At 45.9% G+C, this 22,986-nt stretch overlaps 1 protein-coding gene across 1 annotated transcript in view; it reads right to left on the minus strand.

Annotated features, from left to right (window-relative positions):
* PLXNA1 (plexin A1) overlaps positions 1-22,986 on the minus strand; it is a 291,520-nt gene that overhangs the window by 30,172 nt on the left and 238,362 nt on the right. The window contains exons 23-28 of the mRNA XM_072598341.1: positions 21,344-21,410; positions 7,723-7,869; positions 6,411-6,570; positions 4,916-5,019; positions 1,817-1,913; positions 903-1,093 (exon numbers count right to left, since the gene is read on the minus strand). Of these exons, the coding sequence (XP_072454442.1) occupies positions 903-1,093; positions 1,817-1,913; positions 4,916-5,019; positions 6,411-6,570; positions 7,723-7,869; positions 21,344-21,410 (766 nt within the window). The remainder of the gene's footprint in view (positions 1-902; positions 1,094-1,816; positions 1,914-4,915; positions 5,020-6,410; positions 6,571-7,722; positions 7,870-21,343; positions 21,411-22,986) is intronic.

A 22,986-nucleotide genomic window follows, 5' to 3' on the forward strand; every position in this document is an offset into this window, starting at 1 on the left:
CAGTGCAATGGGTGGGACTGAGCACTAACTTCAAAAACCTGGAAATTGAGAAATAGTATTTTATAGTGTAAAGTGTTGGATTCTGGGTCAAAGGTCTTGGGTTCAAATTCAGGCTATGATTTACCACCTGTGAAATCTTGGGGAAAATCACTTAACGGTCTGAGCTTCTATTTCCTCATGTGTAAAAAAGAGAAGGTTGAACAGACGACATTAGAGGTCTTCCTAGCTTCACAGCTATGATCCAATGATTAGTTCTCATAAGGAAGAGGAAGGAGGTATCTTCTATGTATCCTCCACAAAGCAGACACAGTATCAACTAGGGGTAGGTGTGTGTTATATTTCTGCTGGATATTTGTAAAATTCTACTAGAAAAACCCCATGCAATGGGCTGACTTAATAAGGAGTGAGTTCTCCATCAATTAAAGTATCAAAAAAAGACTAAATGGCGGCTTTTCAGAAATGCAATAGTGGGAATTTCTGACTTAGGCTAGATGCCCGACAGGACGACCGACTGCAATCTCTTTCAACTTAAGATTTCATCTGTGTTCCATGAGTGCATATGTCTTATTCCTTTGTCTACCTTCCACTGTGTAATGCACGAAACTAGGTGTTCAGTTCATGCTTATTAATTAACAAGTTTGACTTGGGATCACAGGATTTGGAGCTGAAAGGGGTCAGAGGTCATCTAGGACAACCCCCTCTCTGGACAGATGGTGAAACTGAGGCCCAGAGAGAAGAGACTTGTCCACTTCACATAATAAGTAGAAGTACAAACAGAATTCAAACCCAGGTGCATTGACTCCAAAGTCAGTGTTCAAGCCATCACTTGGGCAACAGTTCCCCACAAAGTTTCAGTGAAGCCCCCAACCATTCCTTCCCCCGTCGCAATCTCCCGAGGGTACCTTGGTGGCCAGCAGCCGGGTCAGGTAGATCTCAGAGACCATTTTGCTGCCTCGGTCCCCTTCTCGCTGGTCTAAGTGGTCATGGTTCTTGACCAGGTGCCACAGCTTGGTGCCACTCTCTAGATCAGGTGTGATCATTGGGGTGCGCGAGCGAAGGCTGTCTGGACTGCTGGCGGTCCTGAGCATGCTCTCTGTGAGGGGGAAGGGTGATATAGCATGGCTATCCCAGACAAGCCTACAGACCCCATCAGAAGACTTCCCACTTCCTATGCCCTCCTTCACAGGGGTGACCTGTGAGCCCTCCACTGGAGACTTGCCTGGTCTTAAGGACTATGGGAAAGTTGCAGAAGGCCATAGTTATCTTCCACAAGAGCAAGTTGGTAAAAGCTGGGCCCCAAACATCTCAAACATCCCCTTTATCTCCCGTACTTTGAGGGCCTGTGATCTAACAAGTATGGACTGCAGGTCTAAGCTTTGCTATCTTGTGAGTCGGGCTCATGCCTTCCCATTAATTCCCCATAGACAACTCACCCAAGGATTCCTTTACTCTTTCATCAATACCAGAGAAACATGCAGGCCAGCTAACTGTCAACCTCATCTCTACCACATGCCAATCCATATGATCATCTCAAACCTTCTGAAATCTATCGGTGTTCCTAGCCTGGTAAGCAGCTCAGCGATAAAGATGATGGCATTCACACAGCACAAAGCACTTTACAAATATCATCTTATTTGATCCTCACAACATCCCTGGGAGATAGGGGTTCTTACTAACCCCATTTTACAAGGGAGGAAACTGAGGCAGGTAAAGGTTATATAACTTGCCCAGGGTTACACAGCTACTACATGTCTGTGACTGGATTCGAATTTAGATTCTAACACTGTCCTCTGTGTGGGACCATCCATTTACTCACCGTATCTGCTGAGGGACTTTGTGAAGGTGGAGGAGTTGGAGATATTATAGGCAGAGTTCTGCTTGGGTACCAGGGCCACTGAGGAGCCATCGGTCACCTGCGGTCAGAAAGGCCAAGGGTCAGGGTCCTGCTTGGGTCAGCAAGTGCACCTAGTAGCAAGCCTTATGGCCAAGTACTTCACTTGGTTAGAATTTACTGCTTACCATGGTCCCCTCCACATACTCCTGCTCACAGCAACAACACAGCCCACAATAACCACCTCATGGATTCTACTGTGCTTTTCAGCATTTGTCTCTTTCCCCATAGGTCCTCACAACAACGCAGATCTTCACACAATTCTTTCAAGGCCTATGAAGGGCTGTTCCCTCTGCCTGGGAGGCCCTCCTCTGGCCTCCTATCTCTGTCTTTTGAAATCTCACCCCATCTTCACAGACCCACTTAAATGGCACCTTCATGAAGCTCCCCCAGCGGATGCCAGATCTCCTTCCTCTGAGCTCCCACAGCAGCGTGTGTGAGCTGCTTCTATGGGCCTTGTACTCTTTTAATTCATACTGATGTGGTCTGTACACAAGCCTTATCTCCTCTACTTAATGTGGCTTCCTGGAGGACAGGGACTCAGGCTTCTGAACATCTCTGCACTGTCCCCCCTCCCTGCCCCACCTCCCAAGGCTCTGCACACTCCGGGCTTTCCATGAAATGTCATTTTTTTTAAAAAGTACTATTTATTTTTAGCATTCTTTTTTTTTTTTGGAGTTTTGAGTTACAAATTCTCTTCCTCCCTGCAGTCCCTCCCTCATACGCTGAGAAGGCAAGCAACACCATCTCAATTACACATGTGAAATCATGCAAAATATATTTCCATATTAGCCATGTCACCAGAAAAACCAACGACAAAAACAAAGTCAAAGAAATTTGCTTCAGTCCACACTCAGCGTTCACCAGCTCTCTGCAGGCAGAAAGCATTTCCATCATGGGTCCTTAGGGACAGTCCTCAATCACTTTGTCTCAATGACATTTTAACGAATGAATAAAAAACCCTGGGAAGGGGCCAGGGAGCTCTTATTATTCCCATTTTGCAGATGAAGAACCTAATATCCTAGAACTGAAGTCAGGAGAACTATGTTTGAGGCGTAGCTCTGCTGCGAACTTGCTGTGTGACCTCAGGCAAACTAAGTCAATAGCTATTGAGCATTTAAAGTAGTGGTGGTGGTGGTGGTGGTAGTAATGGTGGTGGCGGTAGTAATGGTGGTGGTAGTAGTGGTGGTGGTGGTGGTAGTGGTGGTGGTGGTAATGGTGGTGGTGGTAGTAATGGTGGTGGCGGTAGTAATGGTGGTGGCGGTAGTAATGGTGGTGGTGGTAGTAGTAGTGGTGGTGTTGGTGGTAGTGGTGATGGTGGTGGTGGTAGTGGTGATGGTGGTGGTGGTAGTGGTGGTGGTGGTAATGGTGGTGGTGGTAGTGGTGGTGGTGGTAGTAATGGTGGTGGTGGTAGTAATGGCGGTGGTGGTAGTAATGGTGGTGGCGGTAGTAATAGTGGTGGTGGTGGTAGTAGTAGTAGCAGAAACAGCAACAATAGTACAGTGCTAATAATGATAATAGCATTAAAACCCCAGGTTAGAGAGTTTGACAGGCCATCTCATCTAATCCTCCCAACAACCTGAAAGGAGAAAACAAGTCCCAGAGAAGTTAAGGGACTTGTCGAGGGTCACACAGCTAGCAAATGTCTGAGGCAGGATTTGAATTCAGGTCTTCCTGATTCCAAGTCCAATGCTCTGTGCACCATGATATCTAGATGCTATCTGGTATGTGTAAAGCACCAGGTAAACAGGGAGTAGTACAAGGGTGATGTGCCCCCTTTCCCCCTCCACCTGCCTCAAGCACCTTATAACACATTGGAGGAATTAAGACAGGTGCAAAAATAATTACAATTAAAAAAAGTGTCATAGGAAAAGCACAAATGAAGCATTCTGGGATTCAGAAAAGGCTTTGGGATCAGGGAAAGCATGAGAGAAGAGGTAGCAGCTCAGCTGGGTACTGGAAGATGAGATAGATTGGCAACAGATGGAGACAGGGGAGAGTGTGTTCCAGGTGCAGGAGTCATATGGAGCAAACACACAGACTCAGACACAGGTAGGACAAATCTGAGGAATGTCAAGTAGCCCATACTGGTTGGGAGTGAAGACAATGTTGGAGAGAATTTATAGTAAGCCTGCCTGAAAACCAGGTTGTGCTGTTTGTATTCAATTTAATAAAAAATGGGGAGCCAAGGGAGGTGCTGGAGCAGGGGAGGGATGGGGATTGAGAAAAAATTACTGTGGAGGCACAAAAAGGCAGGATTAGCTGAGGAGGAGCCAAAGTAGAGAGGTGGGGGAGGGGGTTATTATAACAGAGAATGAAAACTTGTCTAGCATTGAGGAAATGGGAATCTAAAGATGGGGGTGGACATTAAGAAGTAATGCGGAAAAAGAACTCACAGGCTGAATGTCAATGAGTTATAATTTCCTCATGACTGAATGATAGCTGTGGTCTCTTTTCCAGCTCTGTTCTAAGGACCCTCCCAGCTCTGACATTCTGTGTTCTAAGGCCCCTCCCAGCTCTGACATTCTGTGTTCTAAGGCCCCTCCCAGCTCTGACATTCTGTGTTCTAAGGACCCTCCCATCCCTGACATTCTGTGTTCTAAGGACCCTCCCAGCTCTGACATTCTGTGTTCTCAGATTCCTTCCATTCCTAATTTCTTCAAATCTATGCTATGAACCTATCCAAGGTCAATTAGGGTAAAACCTGGACTAAAACCCAATCTCCTGATGGCCTGATTCAGGCCCCCTCCTCCCTGCTCCCTTCCACAGCTGAACAGAGCAGAGAACCCATACCTACAACCCAGTCCCCTAATTATATGCCCAAGGGGCAGCTACCCAGAAAGAACCTGGTGAGGTAGATGAGCCAATTCTAGGGAGTGTTTATGTGTTCCCTCTTCCCCAGCTTAGGTCTTGGAGCAATCGCTAGCCCTACATGCTGAGAATGGGCATGCCTAAGACACATTCAATAAAGTGATTCTTTGCAGAGATGACCAGGATGCTGACAGGCCACATCTGAAGCCTCACCTGATAATGGGCCAGGGTATTGAGTCTCTTCCAGTCATTGTCTATCTTGGTGGTTACATCCTCATCCTGCAGGATGATTCTGGCCATTCGGCCCTGGCGCCACTCTAAATATTGGGATAAAATAAGGCAAAGGTCGATACACCCAGGCAGAGTCAGTGATTCAACCAGCAAAAGTCAGAGAGACTGGAAGTGGGTCATCTGTTTTCATCTACCCTTGACCTTAAGGACTGTTTCCTGGACCCTCTTGCCTTAAGAATGATTATCAATAGTAACTGTTGCTCTTTCCCTCCCAGCTTGATTTCTTTTATTCTTTTGCTTATTAAAGGGGCCATTCCCTGACTATTTCGTAAAGAGGCCTATTCACTGAATGGGCCCTACCTCACTCTAAGTGACAATCTGAATAGGCCTTAGCCTAAAGAGGCCAAGGTCTTCCTGAGATGGGTCAGGAGAGGGGCCCAAGGCAATGGGCTGGCATTCCTGCCACTGCAGCCAGAAGGCTTTCTTGACACCACACAGATAGGCAGGGGAGGACTGGCAATACGAGCCCTGCCCCTTCTGGGGGCATAATGCTGGGAAATTACCATGGACATACTCCACCTAGAAAAGCATTCCTACAAATTCAGGGAGTTAGGATGCCCGGGAGAGACACCACTGAGGCCCCAACACCCATTCTTAGAGCACAGGGAATTAAGCATCCCCAATCCCATGTAATTATTTTGGTGGGAAAGATAAAAAGGATATAGAGTGCTCTAGGGGAAAGAAGGCTGGCAGAGGGGTCTGAAATGACTGAAAATGATCACGTCTATAACTGACCATCCAAGGGAGCTGAGATAAGTCTTTTGACCCTACAAGGCCTCTGTTCCCTCACCTGTAAAGTAAGGAGGCTGTGTTGGACATCTCTTAAAGCTCTAAATCTGTGATTCTAAGGCCTGGTTTCTTGGGGAGAGGGTGGGCTCAGAAATCACTGCCTTATAGGGGCCACATCTTCACCTTCCCTTGTCCCCCCAGAGTAGAGAATACAGGGCTGGACATATATTAACCACACCTCTGCATCTTTGGTCATGTTGAGCCCCCTGGGTCTCCCCTTAAATCTTGCCCATCACATAGGTTCAGCTCAGGCCCCACCTCATTGATGAGCATTCTGTGAACTGTCTGGCCTGATCTGATCCTTCCCTCCTTGAGATTATTAAAGTAATTTTGGTCTATACCACACAATTCAGCACTTGACTCTAACTATGTGAGTGTTATTTCCCCAAAACATCCTCCTGGTCATCATCTGATTTCTGGGGACCAAAGAGATTGGGTTAGGGGCTGCCTTAGCTCCTCCCTACACTCTAGGTCTACAGGGCCCCAGAACCCACATAGCCCTGTTCAGGCACTCCCCAAACCCCTGCCAACAAGGTCCCCTGAAGAAACATGCAGCTGCCAAATGTCCCAGAATCTGGAGTCTCTAACCTGTCCCACCACACCCGGACCCTGTTGGTCTCTGGCTCACCCAGATCCATGTCCCCAGCCTTGGGTCTCTGGGAGTATGGAACCCCCTTGTAAACAGCATCCAGCAGCTTCTCCTTCACTTGAGTGATGGTGTCACAGTTCAGCACCTTGACAGGGATCTCCGGTGCATTCTCATTCTCCGGATTCACACAGTTCAGCGTCTGGATTGGGATAGAGAATGGAGAAACAGGCAAGGCACTGAGGATGGGAAGGGTGCTTTCCTGAGGCCCCTGGGCAGAGGGGGGTCCACTTTTTTCTCATGTACAGCAGCTGTCACTGCTCTCCCTACATACCATCTCTCCCTTCTGGCCCAGGACAGCAGGAAGGGATACTCGTCCACCGCATTAAAAAGGGTCGAGTCATTTCAGAGCTAGTCCACCACTCAGCAAATGCACTTTAAAGGTCACATAAAGGGAGAAAATACCAAGGAGAAAGACAGAATGCCTTTCAACTCCCACCACTGTCATCACGGACTAGTCTCTTGATGGGCCACTTAATCACATACTATCTCGGACGCTGGGAGGTCACAGAGTGTTGTGGAAAGAGGAAACAATTCAGGGTCAGGAGATCAGAGATGGAGTCCCAGTTCTGTGATTTGTTGGCTACAGGTATTCAATAAATGCCTTGCCTCCTCATAAGGTGCTCAAATGAGATCATGGAGACATGAATGTTTGGTGACTTGTAAAACATTAGACACAGAAGATCATCACACAGATTTAGACCTTAGAGGCCACTCAGTCCAACCCTCTAATTTTGTAGAATGAAGGCACACAACCAGGAGGTGACGAAGGCAAGATCTGGACCAGGGTCTACGCACGATGTCATAGCTCCTCTTGAAAATGAGCACTACTGTTTGTTAAGCATGTCACCTCGATGAATTTTGTCTCCCACCTCTTCTTCCCCTCTAAATACTCTGCCTCTCTTGGCAAAGGGCTGGGCCAGTGGCATTTTCTCTGGGAATTTTTGATGAATACATATCAGACTCTTGGCAAGACTTTAAAAACTCCAAGGGGGTCTCAGATGACAAAAAGAACTCAGGTATGTGAGATGGAACCACGGAGAGATGTAGAAAGGAACCCAAATGTGGATCATCACTTTAAAGCAGCCACGTTCAGTGCTAGGGATGATCCAAGAGCCCTTGAGGGACCCTACACAGGAGGGTCAGTGTCATACACATGTCCTAAAGCCCTCTTTTTCCTCCCTACTATCCCCTCATAAGCCTTCAAGGACAATGGGGACCCCTCAAAACAGTGGAGATGCTACCTTTAGCTCCAAAGGGCCTAGTGGACAAGATAAGGCTGACCCTGACTCACCAGCATCTTGTAGTCGATCTGCTGGCGGATGAGTTTGTCTTCACTCAAGGAGTAGCGGGCCTCACCAGTGATGGCATCAATCGGACCTTTCTCCATCTGCTGTTTGATCGCACAATACAGCATAAAAAGAGGCTCCCCTGCACACTCCTGAAGTTGGAGAGAACACAGAAAGGAACCTTGGTCATGGAAGAGTTTCCATCATGGTACAGCTTTCCTGGTGGTAGCCATTCGAGAACTGGGCCACCATTCCAACCCAGCAGACAAGCTCCATAAGGAATCTGGAGAGCCTCATCTCCACCAGGAAGCCCACCCAGATTGATCCATCTTCCACTGACCTCCCCCATCTCTGAATTCAGCACTTGTCATCCATCTGAACCATGCATTTACCATTATCTCATATGTTGCTTTTTTTAATATTTCATTTTTCCACAATTACATGTAAAGACAATTTTGACATTCTTTTTTTAAATGTTAAATTCCAAATTCTTTCGCTCCCTCCCTGTCCCACCCCACACTGAGAAGACAAGCAATTTGACAGAGGTTATATATATGTAGTCACGCAAAACACATTTCTATGACATACTACTTTTCCGAATGTTTCAAAGCTATAACTTACCATCTCCCGTCAACACCCCACTGCACAGGCTGTGCCCCACATCTATGGTGCGCACCCCTCTCACCTCCACTCCTCTGACTCCCCAGCATCCTCCAAAGCTCAGCTCAAACATGAGCCTTCCTGAACCCCCACCAACAGCACCTCTCCCTTCCCTGCCAAAGTGACTTTGTCAATATTCTGTGTCCATTCCTCCATATACATGATGTTTTCCCTAACAGAGAGCAAGCTTTTTGAGGGCAGGTGCTGGTTCATTTTTGTCCCCATACCCCAAGTGCCTAGCACAGTGCCCAGGACATAGATGTTGATGGTTTGACTCACTGACTAAGGTACATGACCTATGCTTGCCCAACACAGCCAGGAGGCCTTTGTCCTTTCCTCTTGCATCCCAATGAGCCCTTGGCACAGGGCTGAATGTATATTATTCCTATGCTGTTCCCATTGCCTGGAATCCTATGCTCCTCTTGCCCCTGCCCCCCGGCTCTTAGCCCAGTCTCTACCTCTCTTGGTTCTATTCATTGTTCAGGGACCAGTTCAGCTCCCACCCTCTTTGTGAAGTCTTCAAAGATTTCTCCTTCCTCCAGCATCCTCCAGAACCCTTTATCTCCATGGCCTAACTATGCACCAGATTCTATACTGCCCCATAAAGTCAACACTGTGCCATCTTGGATTCCCTCATGAGCATCAAATGACATTATGTGGGGAGGGGGAAGGGGAAGAAAAGGGTCTGGACCTAGACTGGATCCATGGAAGAAACTCCCAGCATGATAGCTTCTTCCAGTCAATGAAGGTTAGCAACTCATCTATAACTTACAGTGTTAGAGAGAAAGTCACCTAAGGCATTGAAAGGCTGTGGAAAGATTCAAAGCCAGGTATTCCTAACTCTCAGTCTGGGTTACTGTGGTTCACCATCCAATGAAGCCACATGCAAAATGCTCTGTAAAGTGTAATGTGTTTATGTAACTTCGATCAAATTGTTTACCATCTTAGTGAGTGGGGAGGTGAAGGAGGGAGGATGAAAACTCAGAACTCAAAATTTTAAAATAAACATCAAAATGTGTCTTTCCATGTAATGGGAAAACATATGATTTTAAAATGTAGGTGACATAAAAATGAAACCTCAAAAAAAATTTTAAAAATAACAAAATTATAATGTGTTACTGTGGCAGTTATTCATCATTATGAGATGTAAGTTCTTTGAGGACAGGGCAAGGATATCTTGATTGTCCATGTACTGCAACAGCTCCCAGCACAGCACTGCCATATGACATCACCAACATGACTTGGATGGACTAAGAATCTTATCCAATGCACAAGGAGGCAGTAGAGATAGCGCCAGCTTCCAAAGAGTATTCAAATCAATTCAATTCAGAGGCAGCAGCCTGGTGTTGCATATAAAGCACGAGACTTGGAGTCACAAAGATCTGGGTTCCAATTCCATCTCTGATATTTTAACTTGGGTGACCTTGGACAAGCCACATAAATCTTAGTTTATTCATCTATAAAAGAAGGATGGGACTTGACCTCTAAGATCCCTTCCAGGTAAAAACCTACGAATCTGTGACCATGCGGACCAAATGGGAATTCCATCTTATCTTTCTGTAAACATATTTGTGTTTCTGCAAGTATATTTATACTTCCACAAATGTACTAGTTTCTATAAGTACATTTATATTATGCAAATGTATTTGTTGTTATAAGTCTAAAGAAATACTTATATTTATGTAAATGTTTAGGCTTCTATAAGTATACTTATACATAAATATATTTCTCTATATATTCCGTATATTCTATAACTACATCGGCATATTTATATTTCTACAAATGTATTTTTCTATAAGTACATTTATTTATATTACACAGATGTATTTACATTTACATATTTTGTTCTTATAAGTATGTACTTCTATTTCTATAAAGAATGTTTCTATAAGTGTATTTATATGAATATTTATTTATATTCCTATAAGTACACATAAATATTTACCTATCTTTACATTCTTTCATCTTTTATGTGAGGGGCCTGGGGTAAGTGATAATGAACACAGGCCATCAGTGGTATAGGAGCCACTGAAGGCAATGGGAGCTGAGCCGGAAACATTCAGGAGTCATGTTCACCAAACACCTGTCACCTGACTATGTGACGATGAGATGGCATAGAAGAAAGGAAAGTGGCCTGGGAGTCCTGGAGGACCCCGGTCCTACTCCTGGCTCTGGAGGCAGGCCTTAGCCTGACTGCTTACCCACCCTCAGACTTCACTTGCTCCTGGGTGATTTCCAGGGTCCTTTCCAGCACTATGATTGCAAGCAATGGCCATGAGGCCTGGTCTCACCAGGGAGAGAAGTGGCCATGCTGTGGCTGCTGGGTCCGCCTACTTGGAGGTCCAGCTAAGGCCGAATCTCCAGGTGGACCTCCCTGCTTTCCCACTCAGGAATGGAGGCTGGGCAGGAAAGTGGGCAAGGGAGGATTTTTAGTGAGAAGGCGGCAGAGAAGTTCCAATGGCCTCCTCCCTCCTCCCCGGCCACCTTACAAATAAATTGTCCTTTGGACCAAAGTGCACTGCTCCCCCTGTCACCATATGCTGTTAGCATCTCGTTAGCATCTGCGGTAATTAAAGAGACAGCTGCTAACGAGCAGGAGCATGCATATATCATCCCGAGACCTTCCGACAACACGCCTGTCTTTGAAATTATGTTTCATTTGCAAACTCGGCTTCATTAAGTCAGCTTCGGGAGAGGGGGAAAAAAGGGTGAGGGAGAAAGGGAGAGTAAGAAAGGCAACCCAATTTGGAGCCTGGGAGCCACTTATTAATAGCTGTCTCTCTTCCTGGAAGATGCAGAAGCAAAAATAATGACCGCAAAGGCAAACAGCCTTGTAAGAACAAAGTCTGCCTCTGCCTCTCATGACTTCCTGCTCTGATCTCAGGATGGACAGGAGCCGCATCCTCCCAGGCCATCCCTGGTCCAAGCTAGGGAAGAAGGGGTGGGAGAGGTAACGGGAGACCCATCGAAGTAGAGATGTAAGAAAGGCAAGCCTAACCTCCCCGATAACTCAAGAGTCCATCCTATCTATGGGGAGCGCAGGCTGTGTGACTTTAAGCCACATCTCTCTGATCATCAGTTTTCTTATCTGTAAAATGAAGAAGCTGGGCCCAATACATGAGCTCCAAGTAAATTCCTCTGAATACCATGGTTCTATGCTATTTCACTGAGTCTAAGTTTTTAATCTGTAAAACAAAGATAATACCAACTTCTTTACCTAAGAAGACTGTGTTGTTAAGGGACAATGGGAGGCAAAACATAAATTCTCTGTAAAACATAAAGCGTAATATAAATATTATTTCTCTTTATCCAAGGAGGATTTTCTCCTCCATGCTCTACCCTACCTGAACCAACACTTACTGCTTCCACGAAGTTCTTTCTCCCTGACATCATGAGCATCAACCTGAGAATTAAGAGACCTGGGTTCTACAACTAGCTCAGATACTGACTAGTTGTGTCCCTCCCCACTCCAGACCTCAATACTCTCATCAATACAGTGAAGATGATAGACGAGGGGAAGGCCCTCTCAAGCTTTTGTGTCCTGGATCTCCACCCCCAACCCCAGGGCCTGATGAAGCCTGTGGACCTCTTTCCAGAAGAATATTTTTAAATGTATAACACACATGAGATTACACGGAAAACCAGTCATAGTGAAATAGTTACCAAACAGTGGATTTTTTTAAGCCATGTTCATAGTCTCAAGGTTAACAACCTTGTATATTAAAATTATCTTTACAGTTTCTTACTGTTCTGACATTCTGTGTTCTAAAGTTTCTTTCAGCTCTAACAGCCTATGTCCTAACATTCTATTGGATGCTCTAAGGTCCTTTCCATCTCTGACATTCCATGTTCTAAGGCATCTTCCATCAATGTTCTAAGTCCTCTTCCATTTCTGACATTCCATGTTTGAGTCTTCTTCCATCTCTAACATGTCATGTTCTAAGGCCCTTTCCATCTCTAACATTCCATGTTCTAAAGTTCCTTCTATCTCTTGACATCCCATGTTCTAAGGCCTCTTTCATCTATGCTATTCAACGTATTAAAGTCTTTTCCAGTTCTGACATTCCATGATATAAGATCTTTTCTGGCTCTGACAGTCTATATCTTAAGGCCCCTTTGTTCCTATATTCTAAGGTCTACACATAAAATAAGACAGTCTACATTCTCTATACTCCCATATTCTAATGTCCTTTCTAGTTGTGACATTATTTGTCATAATTTCCTGCCTAATTCTGACAGTCTGTATCCTAAGATCCCTGTCCAACTTTGATATGCCATGCTTTGAGGTTCTAGTGTTCTATGTTCTAAGGTCTCTTAGAACAGTCTATACATTCTCCCTCCAATTACGCCCAGCCCAATACTGAGCATATTTCTGTCATAAAACAACTTGCTGATCTTACTAACAGAATTCAGTGATCCCTGAACTGCTGCCAAGGCCAATGCCTCCCTAACACCACTGGCCAACCTGCTGCTCCTTTCCCATGAACAGGGCCTCAGCCTAAGAACACTCACTGCTTCCCACAGAGATGCCCCCAAGCCTGAGATCCACACACTTTATGCTGCTGGAGCTGAGGGATGCTAAGAAGTCCCTTCAGGCAGAATGATGGAAGAGGCAAGGCATACAAAGAAGGCTCAGGGGAGACCAGGATTGGGTGCATGCATGTATAATGCAAATTCTAAGGAAGTTTCCAAATTGGAAAAGCCTCCCAGGGGAGTAGTGAAATAATGTGGGGAGGCAGCCATCCCTGGCAACTCTCAGGCCTAGAACAAGGCCCATAGTCCCAGCTGGGCACCCGTTGAGGCATCTACAGGAGACCTGAGGAAGCAGACATTTGGGGTCAGCCCCATGTGGATCAGAAGGCAGAGAGGAGATAGATAACCATCCTTACAGTACTCAAAGTTACCCAGTCAAAGTCACTCACATTCAGTGATAGGCCCAGTGGGGCCACCCGCCTTACAGTAATTTGAATCACCTAATGGTTAACAACAACCCTTCCTTCTCGCTCCTCTAGTAGGCCTATCCTGGTCTTCAGGGACAAGGGCGAGGCTTGGGAAACAGGTGTGAGAAAATTAATTTGGTGTGGCAGAGCAGAAAATAGAAAGAGCTCAGGACTAAAGAATTGGAAAATGAGATCAAGACCTGGCTCCATCACTTCCAAGTAGCCACCTGGGACAAGACACCCCAGCATCTCACTCAGTCTCAGTTTTCCATCTATAAACTTGGCTAATAATGTTGACTTAATTACCCACCTCTCAGGAATATGCTAAGCAAACTGCTTTGTAAGCCTGAACCAATCGACAAGCCCTTATTATGTGCCAGGCACTGTACTAAATGAGTGAGGACAAAGAAGAACAAAGTGAAATTAGCCCTTGCCTTCAAAGAACTTAGATTCTATTGGGTGTAGGGGGGAGAAGGGGACATGTGTGTGCGCGTATGTGCACACACGCTCATGTGTACACAGATCAACACATTAATACATGAATAATATAAAGATCTATATATTTCTATTGTTAGATATTGTCAATAATTATAATTCCATATTATTATGAGATATTATAAATATCTAAATTATGTAACTATGATAAATGATACATTAACATATAATTTTCTATATAAATATAATCCACATAATATGCATGGGATGTGGGATCCAGTACATTTTGCCATACAAGGTCGACAGTTGCCAAACGGCTTTTTCTTTCTTTTCCAATCTTCACTAAAAGGACTGCCTGCCTGGTAGGAGAGGAGGGAGTGATTAGTTTTTTAAAAAATGAGAGTTGACTAAGAACAAAAGGTATAATAAATATAGTTTTTCCTAAATGTAGGCTATCTATCCTTGGCTCTGGATCTAGTAAACATTGTTATCAATGACTCAGATGAAGGGATAACTGACATATTTAGGAAATTGACAGATGACAAAAATCTAGGCAGGGGGAAGAAAGAGAGGGAGTGAAGGAGAGGGAGGGAGGGGGGAGAGAGAAGGGGGAAAGGGAGAGGAAAGGAGAGAGAACACTAATGGTAGATGACAGAAATGGTATCCAAAAATATGTCAACAGAGAGAAGAAAGGGATGAATGTAATAAGATGGCATTTAATAGAGATAAATGTGTAGAAATGGAGAAAGCATGGCTAATCACATGAAGAAGAACTAGGGTTTTCAGTAGGTTGTCAACTCAAAAGAAGTCAGCCAGCCACCCTAAAAAACCCAGCACAGTCTTAAATGTGTAGTAAAAAGGCCTCATGTGCAGGAGGGACGGGTAGCCCCTACTGCATTTTACCCTGGTCAGGCCACCCTTGGGGCATTTGGGTGAGGTCTGGAGAGCCTATGTTAGGAAGGACACAGGCAAACAAACACCCCTCAGAAGGTAAGGACCAGCAAACCGTAGTGTACCAGGATAGCTCATAGGCCCTAAGAATGAGCCCTGAAAACCTGGGAGAAGAGAATGACCACTGTCTCCAGTGTTTGAAGGCTGGGATGAGGAAGGGGAATTCAGCTCCCTAGGTCTCAGAGGGCAGGTCTAAGCCCAAAGGAGGAAGATTTAGGAGAGGTCTCCTAACCATGGGGGCTTTCCCAGAGTGGAAGGGGCTGCCTCTCGAGGTGGTGAGCTTCCCTTCATTTTGAACCTTGTTACAGAGGCTGGATAGCCCCTGGTGGGGAGACTGCAAAGGGCATTTCTAACCAGGTGACCTGGGTTCAAATCCCTGCCAGTCCTTCCCTCGCCTTCATTTTCTTATACATAAATGAGGGAGTTGGAGCAGATGATCTCTAAAGTCTGTCCAGCTCCAGAGAAACATAACCCTATGAAGTGATCCCTGTCTGTGATCGCATGCCCACTGTAGAACTAATGTCTCAGTTCCCAGCCTGCATCGTAATGGCTGACCGAGCACTCGCACTGGATGCCTCATGAGCACTTCCCACTCACCAAGTCCAAGGCAGGACTCATTCTTTCCCCTCCAAACCCTCCTCCCTTCCAAACTTCCCTGTCTCTGTTGAGGGCCCCACTCTCCTTCCAGTCACCCACACCACAAACTCAGCGTCATTCCCCCATTCCACACATCTCATCAGCTGCCAAACCTTAGGGTTCCTACCTTGCATCTCTGCATTCACACAGCCACCAGCGTGGTTCAACCCCTCTGTGTTTCTTCCCCACTTAATTCATCCTCCACAGAGCCACCAAAGTGATTTAACAAGTCTCACTATATCATCCCATACACACACACACACACACACACACACACACACACACACACACACACACACACTCAGTCTTCAGTAGCTCCCTATCACCTCAAGGATCAACTATAAACCCCTCAGGCACTGGTCACCCTCACCCTCTGCCTCTTGTCCCTAAGCCCTCATCTTGTCCTGTCCCAGGATGGACTCTCTCATCTCTGCCTTGATTTCCCCAGCTGCCAGAACCTTCCTCTAGTCTGTATGTGTTGGTCATAAATCTGTATACATGTGTGCTATCTTCCTTGCTAGGATGTAAACTCCTTAATAGCAAAGACTGTCTCACTTTTGTACCTAGCACCATGCCTAGATATACAGAGATCACTTGCTAATTGCTTCTTTGGATGACTAACTGGGTCATGACCAGCAGGGCCTTAGTCTTTTTGGTATCCTGTGCCTTCACTTATCAATACTTGGAAGGAGAAGGTTTAGTAGGAGGCTCAGGGTATGGTTCCTGGGCTTTTCTTGGTCAACCTCCACTGCTCAAAAGTGTACTGGGTTCTAGTTCTGACTTGGCCAGGAATAAATCATACATCAGACAAACACAAATAATGAAGCCCTCAATTTCCTCCTTCCACCTCAATCCTCTTCTTGTCATGGGTCTGGCCTGAGGCTGCCTTGCCAGACCCTGAGGCCTTCAGGAGAGCACACCCCACCTCTAGACAGCTCCTTTGGGCAGTTTTTCTTTAGGGTTAGTTAGTAGAAGCCAAAAATCTGTTTCTTTTCATTAACTCTGAGAAGCTGACAAGCCAAATGAAGGTGTGGGAGAAAAGATTATGAAATATACCTTTGGCCTTGGCAGAGAGGTGGGGGACTGCTGGCACAGAATACCATATACATTGTTAGATGCAGTCACCAAATTGGTTGTTTTTTTTGGTTTGGTTTTGATTTGTGATAGTGATTGCAAGGGAGGATTCAATCTGGTGCTGGGGTTGGGAAGCATAGAAAAGTGTGTAATGAAACCACAAAAGACATTAATCAAATGTTTTCTGAAGCTTTCTTTCAAATGCTAGCTGCCCAAATCTACTCTGACCTCTGAAGGTGGGGAATGCTTGTTTCCCACTTTCTGACCTTGTCCTCAGGGCCTCCTCTCTCTGACTTCATCTGCACTTTCCAATATCACAACAGACTTCTCTAGTTCTCTAATCAATAGTGTGGGTGTCTCACTTCCTCCACACAGCTGCAAGGCCCTAGTCAGCCAGGAATTCTGTCTCAAGGGTTACAAAATACAGAAAACTCAGGTTGGAGGGAACCTTGGAATGGAGAATATTTGAATACAGAGCATTAGCGTTCAGAATTATCTCCTTAGAGCTCCAGGCCAGGGGCTCTTAACCTGCAGCATATGTATTTGTTTTTAAACTCTTATAAGTGTATTTCAAAGTAATTGATTTCCTCTGTACTTTGGCTTATGCATTTAAAAACATCATTGTGAGAAGGGGTCCACAGGCTTTACCAGACACTGGCCAAGGAGTCCAGAACACACAGAAAAGAAAAACCCTTGTTCTAGTGAAATTTTGTCTTAGAGATGGGAAGCCTGAGGTCCAGAGAAGGGATAGGGCTGGTAAGACCACACAGTGAGTCTCTCTTATCTCCCCATTAGTACAGGTTTGATAACATAGTAGGTGCTTAATGGATAGTAATGGATGGACTAATGTACCTGAGAGTAGAGGTCAGAGGGGAAAGCCACAGGAAAGAATGATTCTTTTCATTAAAACCAGTAGTGAATTGTAGAAACCGTAGCCTGGCCTGGCAGACTCCCAGGCAGAGTGTTACAGATAGATTCCAATCCTTGACCTTTCAACATCCCTCCCTCCCTCTGGTCTTCCCCTGCAGTCTCTCTCCAAGGGGCCAACCAGTGACATTCCAGAAACCCTTCATTAAATGTGCCCTAGTCTCTTGTTGTACAGCCACCAGCATCCCAGAGAAGTGGGAATGATAGCTAACACTTCACAAGAATCCCAGAAGGGAGTTGATATTCTTACACCCATTTCACAGATGAGGAGACTGAAATGCAGAGGAGTTAAATGACTTCCTGACTCCACATCCAACATTCTTTACATCACACCATGCAGACAGCCTTTTCCTGGCCTTCTACTAAATAGCTGTATGATTTGGGGCCAGTCTCTTTCCCTTTCTTGGACTTGGTTTCCACACCTGTAAAACAAAGGATGAGATACTACCAAAGTTCGATGATCTTCCCTCCCTCCTTAAACCTCTGAGCTCCATAATCTTCCTCGTCTTATTTACATTTCTTTATCTCCCAGGGTACCAAGTCAGTGGCCAGTGCCCAGCAGACACTTACTACACATTTACTGAATTCAATCTATCCATCACTTAATCCACAACCATCTATTAAGTATGTGCTTTGTGTCTCCATCCTGGTTCAGGATAAAGACTGCTGACTCTCCCTGACCATGCCAGAGAAATGTCTTCACCCAGAAAACTCCTTCCATCCCTGGGCTGCTTCTCACACAGGAAGCATCCCCCAGCCCTGGGGCCTCTCCCCTTATAGGTCCCACTGACCCCATCCTCTTTTCAGCTGTCATTTAGAGTGTCTTCCCCCTTGAAAACATGAGTTCCCTGAAGGCAGTGGTCTTTTCGGCTTGCTCCCAGCCCTGAGCAGAGTTCAGAGCCTAAATGATGGCAGATGGCTGACTGTAGGGCCCCCTTTAGGCCCTACAGATACCAAGTGAATAAATGAATCATTCCAGCCTTCAGGGAGTTTTCCCCTCTCTCCCACTGAACTGAATCAAACTTCCTCTTTAATGCTTTTTCTCCTTCCAGAGCTGTGAGAGCACGTGTAGATTTTCTCTGGCAATGAGAAGGTGCTGAGGAGCTGATCTAATTGCCAAGAGTGAGAAGGCGACTTAGCACTTTCTCTTTTCTCTCCCTAAGCAGGTTGTGAAGGACTTTTAACACCAAGGCTGCTCTGCAGCTGGAGAAAAAGGCACCTAGAATGTGGAAGCAATGGACCCAGGAGGATTCCACTCAGCCTTGGCACAGGCTAACCGGGGCCAGAACCAATCTGTGATGGCAAACAGGCGCCACTCATCTTGTACCTAAGCGCTAGTAAGCCTTATATCTTGTTCTAGGGTGGATCTCCAAGCCTATGTATGGACAGCAAGTAGATAAATAATAGATGTTATTGCTTGAATAACGGGAACATGATTCACCTAATGAAGTGGTATGATTAGAGGCAGTTAGGTGGTGCAGTGGATAGTCAGGAAGACCTGAATTCAAATCCAGCACCAGACATTTACTAGTTGTATGACTCTGGATAAATCACACAACTTTCCAGTGCCTTGGCTTCCTCCTATGTAAAATAAGAGAACAGGACAAAGAGATTTCAAAGGTCTCTTCCATACTAACATACTAAGTGCCCTGAGGGTTCTTCTGTCTCTAAATCCTGGGACTTCATGACCGTGGTCCCTGTCCACCATACTGCTGACTAATGAGGGTCCTAGGGAATGGCAACAATGAGGCAGACCAGTCATGTCTTCATCTCCAGGCTAACCTGAAGGTCTGCTGCCCCAAGGAAATACTTCTAGACAGAGACAGCATGCGTGTCCCCTCCTGGACTGGGGCACGGAGCCAAGCACTTCTAAGAGGCCTGATAAATCACTTCTCCCTGGCACTCACTTGGGACCCGCCAGTTCCGGGCTTGCCCACCTTCCTTCTTGGAAGCAGTTCAAGCCTACTTTGTCTTCATGATGAATGGAAGCCCTGGGAATTGGCTCTTCTCACCGTAGGCTGGCTGACTTGACTCCCTTCCCCCTTCCCTCTCTCAAGGGTCATTGGGAGGGTGAGAGGAGAGTTACAGACAAGAAAGCCCATAGCTCCAAGAGGAGAAGGGGTCCAAATCTACACTGTCTACCCTCCCACCACTGAGGCCTTCACTACAAAGTTCAAGTGACATTCTACACGTGCACTCTTTCTGTGTCTGTCTGTCTCTTCCCCTAGCCTTCTTGGCCTAGTTATTAGTGTTCTGTCCCTTTTGAAATTCTTTAAAAATATATTTTGACTTAACTCCTGGGGGTGGGGATGGGCACAGGGATCAGGGAAGACCTGGGGTAGGAAGTAGCACCTGATGGAAGTCAGCCTTTATTCTTATACTGAATGTGCCTATGCATCTGCTAGGTGGCACAGTGGATAAAGTGCCAGGTTGGGAGTCAGGAAGAATCATTTTCCTGAATTCAAATACAGTCTCTTACATACAGACACTTACTAGCTGTGTGACCCTGGAAGAGTCACTTAATTCTGTTTGCCTCAGTTTCCTCATTGGTAAAATGAGAAGGAAATGACAAACCACTCCAGGCAAAAAAACCCCCGATGGGGTCATGAAGAGTGGAATCTGACTGAAATGACTCAGCAACAACAACATAGCTATGGATTTGTCTTCCGGGCTAGAAGGCAAGGTCCTTGAAAGTAGGGACTGTTTTATTTAATGTACTTGTATCCCCAAACTGTCTCATACTGGTGCTTCATAAATGTTTGCTGATTGGTCTTTGATTTACTTTATCTGTGGATATACTGTATTGTGGCAGAGCAACACGAGAGACAATTCCTGTGGTTTGGTCTTTGTATTCCCTCATATCTAATAATAGGCACTTAGTCAAACTTTTGCTGAGTAAACTGGGTCAGAGCCAATGCTGATTCCTGCTCCTATCACTCCTAGGACCCTACTTCGCACCTCAAGATTGGAAATGGCCTGAGAGGTCAGCTGGTCAGGGATGGTGACCCCCCAAGTAAGCAGCAGTGATGGGGCTTGAACCTGGGTCTCAACACCAAATCTGATGGTCTCTCATTTAGCTATGTGATCTTCAGCAAGGTGCCATCCCTTTCTGGGCCTCTGTTTTCTCATCTATGCCGTGCAGACATTGCACTAAACAATCTCTAAGGGCCCTTCGGGCTCTGCCATCTTGGGATTCTGTGAAGAGAATGTTTGATTCCATCTTGTCAGAGATGGGGAACGGATGGGGATGAGTGTCTTAAATCTCACAAGCAGGAAATAGCGGACCTGAGATTCAAACCCAGATCTGCCCATTCCAATTTACCATGGGCCACCAGCTGGGGAGAGGACCAACCCATCTGGGAAAAAGAAAGTGGAGGTAAATCATGGTACAGGAATGGAGTGCATTAATATTTTTGATAACAAATTGGAAGAATTCAGAGAAACCTAGGAAGACTTGCACAGCACAAAGGAGGTACTTGTTGATTAACTGATGAACTCATACAGACCCAAGAAGCAGAACCAGGAAAACAATTTACCTGATAACCATAAAAACATGACAGAAAATAACACTGAAAAGCCACAGATCACTGCAGTGATCTTCAGAGACCCTCTTCAGAGGGAGGGCAAACTGAAGTAGGCCTCCTGACTTAGCAGAGAGGTGGGGGGATACAGGTGCAAAATGCGTTACCAGCCAAAGACATGCTCAGTTGTAAGGGGAGGTTCTACTATGAGGAGTAACAGCGAGGGGAGTCATTTGGATGTCAAAGTGATGTAAAAATGAGAGAGTATTCCAGAAGGGAAAAGAGTTTTGAAAAGAAGAGAGGTAAACGCACATGTGGGAGAGGGACCTGCCTCTCTCAGCACCGCTCATGGTCCTGAGGCTCTTGGAGCATACGGGCCTCCTTTTGCAATGGAACACCCCTCTGGGAAGGGCCAGGAGCAGCCCCTCCCCCCACCTCCCTCTGACTTCACTACCACAAGAACAAGGATTTGGGGAACTTACCTTGAGGAATTTGTACAGCAAAAATGTGAACCAGTTGGTTAGCATTTTCTCTGCTACTGACTCTGTCCTAGAAGAAGAAATGGAAAATGATGGGCAGAGGGAAAAACACCCCACTACCTAAAGAGGGGAAACTGCCATCTGCGATCTCAGCTGGGCTGTTCCCTGCCCCCACCGTCCCTGACCTCTCCCCTCTTCCTCCAAAAAGGTCAAGGCTTGGAAAGCAGGGGAGCGGAAAGGAAAGGAGGGAGGGAGAGGGGGAGAGCAGGAGGAGGCCAGCCTCCCTGGGGTTGCTATGACAAAACTCTAAAGATAGACCTGTAGCTTGCCAATCATGGCTAGTTCTTACCCCGGCAGAAACTCATTAGCTGGGAACCTCAGTTATCTGTAGGGCCCAGCTGCAAGGAACCTGCTAGAGCGGACAGGAGGAGGAGGAGGCTGTGGGAGCCAGGGTTTGGAGAAACCCCAGACTCACTGCGTTCCCATCTCCTATAACTGCAACATATAGGACAATGGAGAACTGTGTGAGCCTGGCATTCAAGGTCCTCCAAGATAACAGCCCCACCCGAGGAGACCGGCTTTCTCTCCTCCCCAACAATCAACCCATGATGGGGCTAAATTGTGAAGCCTCTGAGCTTAGACTTGAGGCAGAAAGACATTTCCTAGCTGAGAGGCCAGTCATGCCATTTAGTATCTCTGAGCCTCTGTTTCCTGCTGTATGAAATGGGGATGATAATGGAACCCACTCCTTCAGCTAGTTACAAGGGTCAATGAGATAGACAGCATCAAGTGCTTTGCAAACCTTAAAAGCACTAGATGACATTAACTATATTATAAGGTAGCTAGAGCTAGGTGGTTACTTAGCAGCATCTGGCCTGTAGTTAAAAAGATCTCATTTCAAATCCTGCCTCTAATAGCTCCTAGCTGTGTGATCCTAAGCAAGTCCCATAGCCTCTGTCTGTTTCAGTTCCCTCATCTGTAAAGTGAAGATCAAACTAGCCCCTCCCTCACACGGCTATTGGGAAGCATGAGATATAATGGAAGTAGAGTGCTTGCAAATCCTATTCATAACAAATGTCAGCCATCGTTATGGCATCTTCATCAGGGCTTGCTGAATGAATAAATGAATGATTCTTATCTCCCATTGAGCATGCTTTGAGTTTTCCTGTCTCCATGACTTTGTTCAGGCCAGTCCTGTTGTCTACAATGCCTTCTCCTGGCCTCTCCCCTGCCCCAAATCTAACTCATTTTTCAAGGCTTCCCTCCTCCAAAAAGAGCAACATCATTCAAGTCCGCCATGATCTTTGTTCTTGAACTTAGAGTCCAAGAGCTTCATTTGACTGAGTCTCAAGGTCATGCAGTGCCTTGCCCCTCCGTCTGCCCATGGCTATCCTAGAATACCAGATCTGTTTACCCAGGCTATTCCCTGCCCCCTCACCAACCAAAATGTCCATCCCAGGTGACCCCATTAAACATCACCTCCAGAAGGGATTCTTTGGACCCCAAGAAGGCCAGAGATCAAATTCTATAAACAAAGTGAAATTTCACAACAACCCTGTGAGAGATGTCGCATTTGCTTCATTCCCCCCTCCTCATGGATGCGCCTTGTGGAGACTCATAGCATAACTGTGGCAGAGACTAGATTT

Source organism: Notamacropus eugenii, chromosome 3, assembly GCF_028372415.1.
Source record: "Notamacropus eugenii isolate mMacEug1 chromosome 3, mMacEug1.pri_v2, whole genome shotgun sequence".
In the NCBI taxonomy this organism is placed as follows: domain Eukaryota; kingdom Metazoa; phylum Chordata; class Mammalia; order Diprotodontia; family Macropodidae; genus Notamacropus; species Notamacropus eugenii.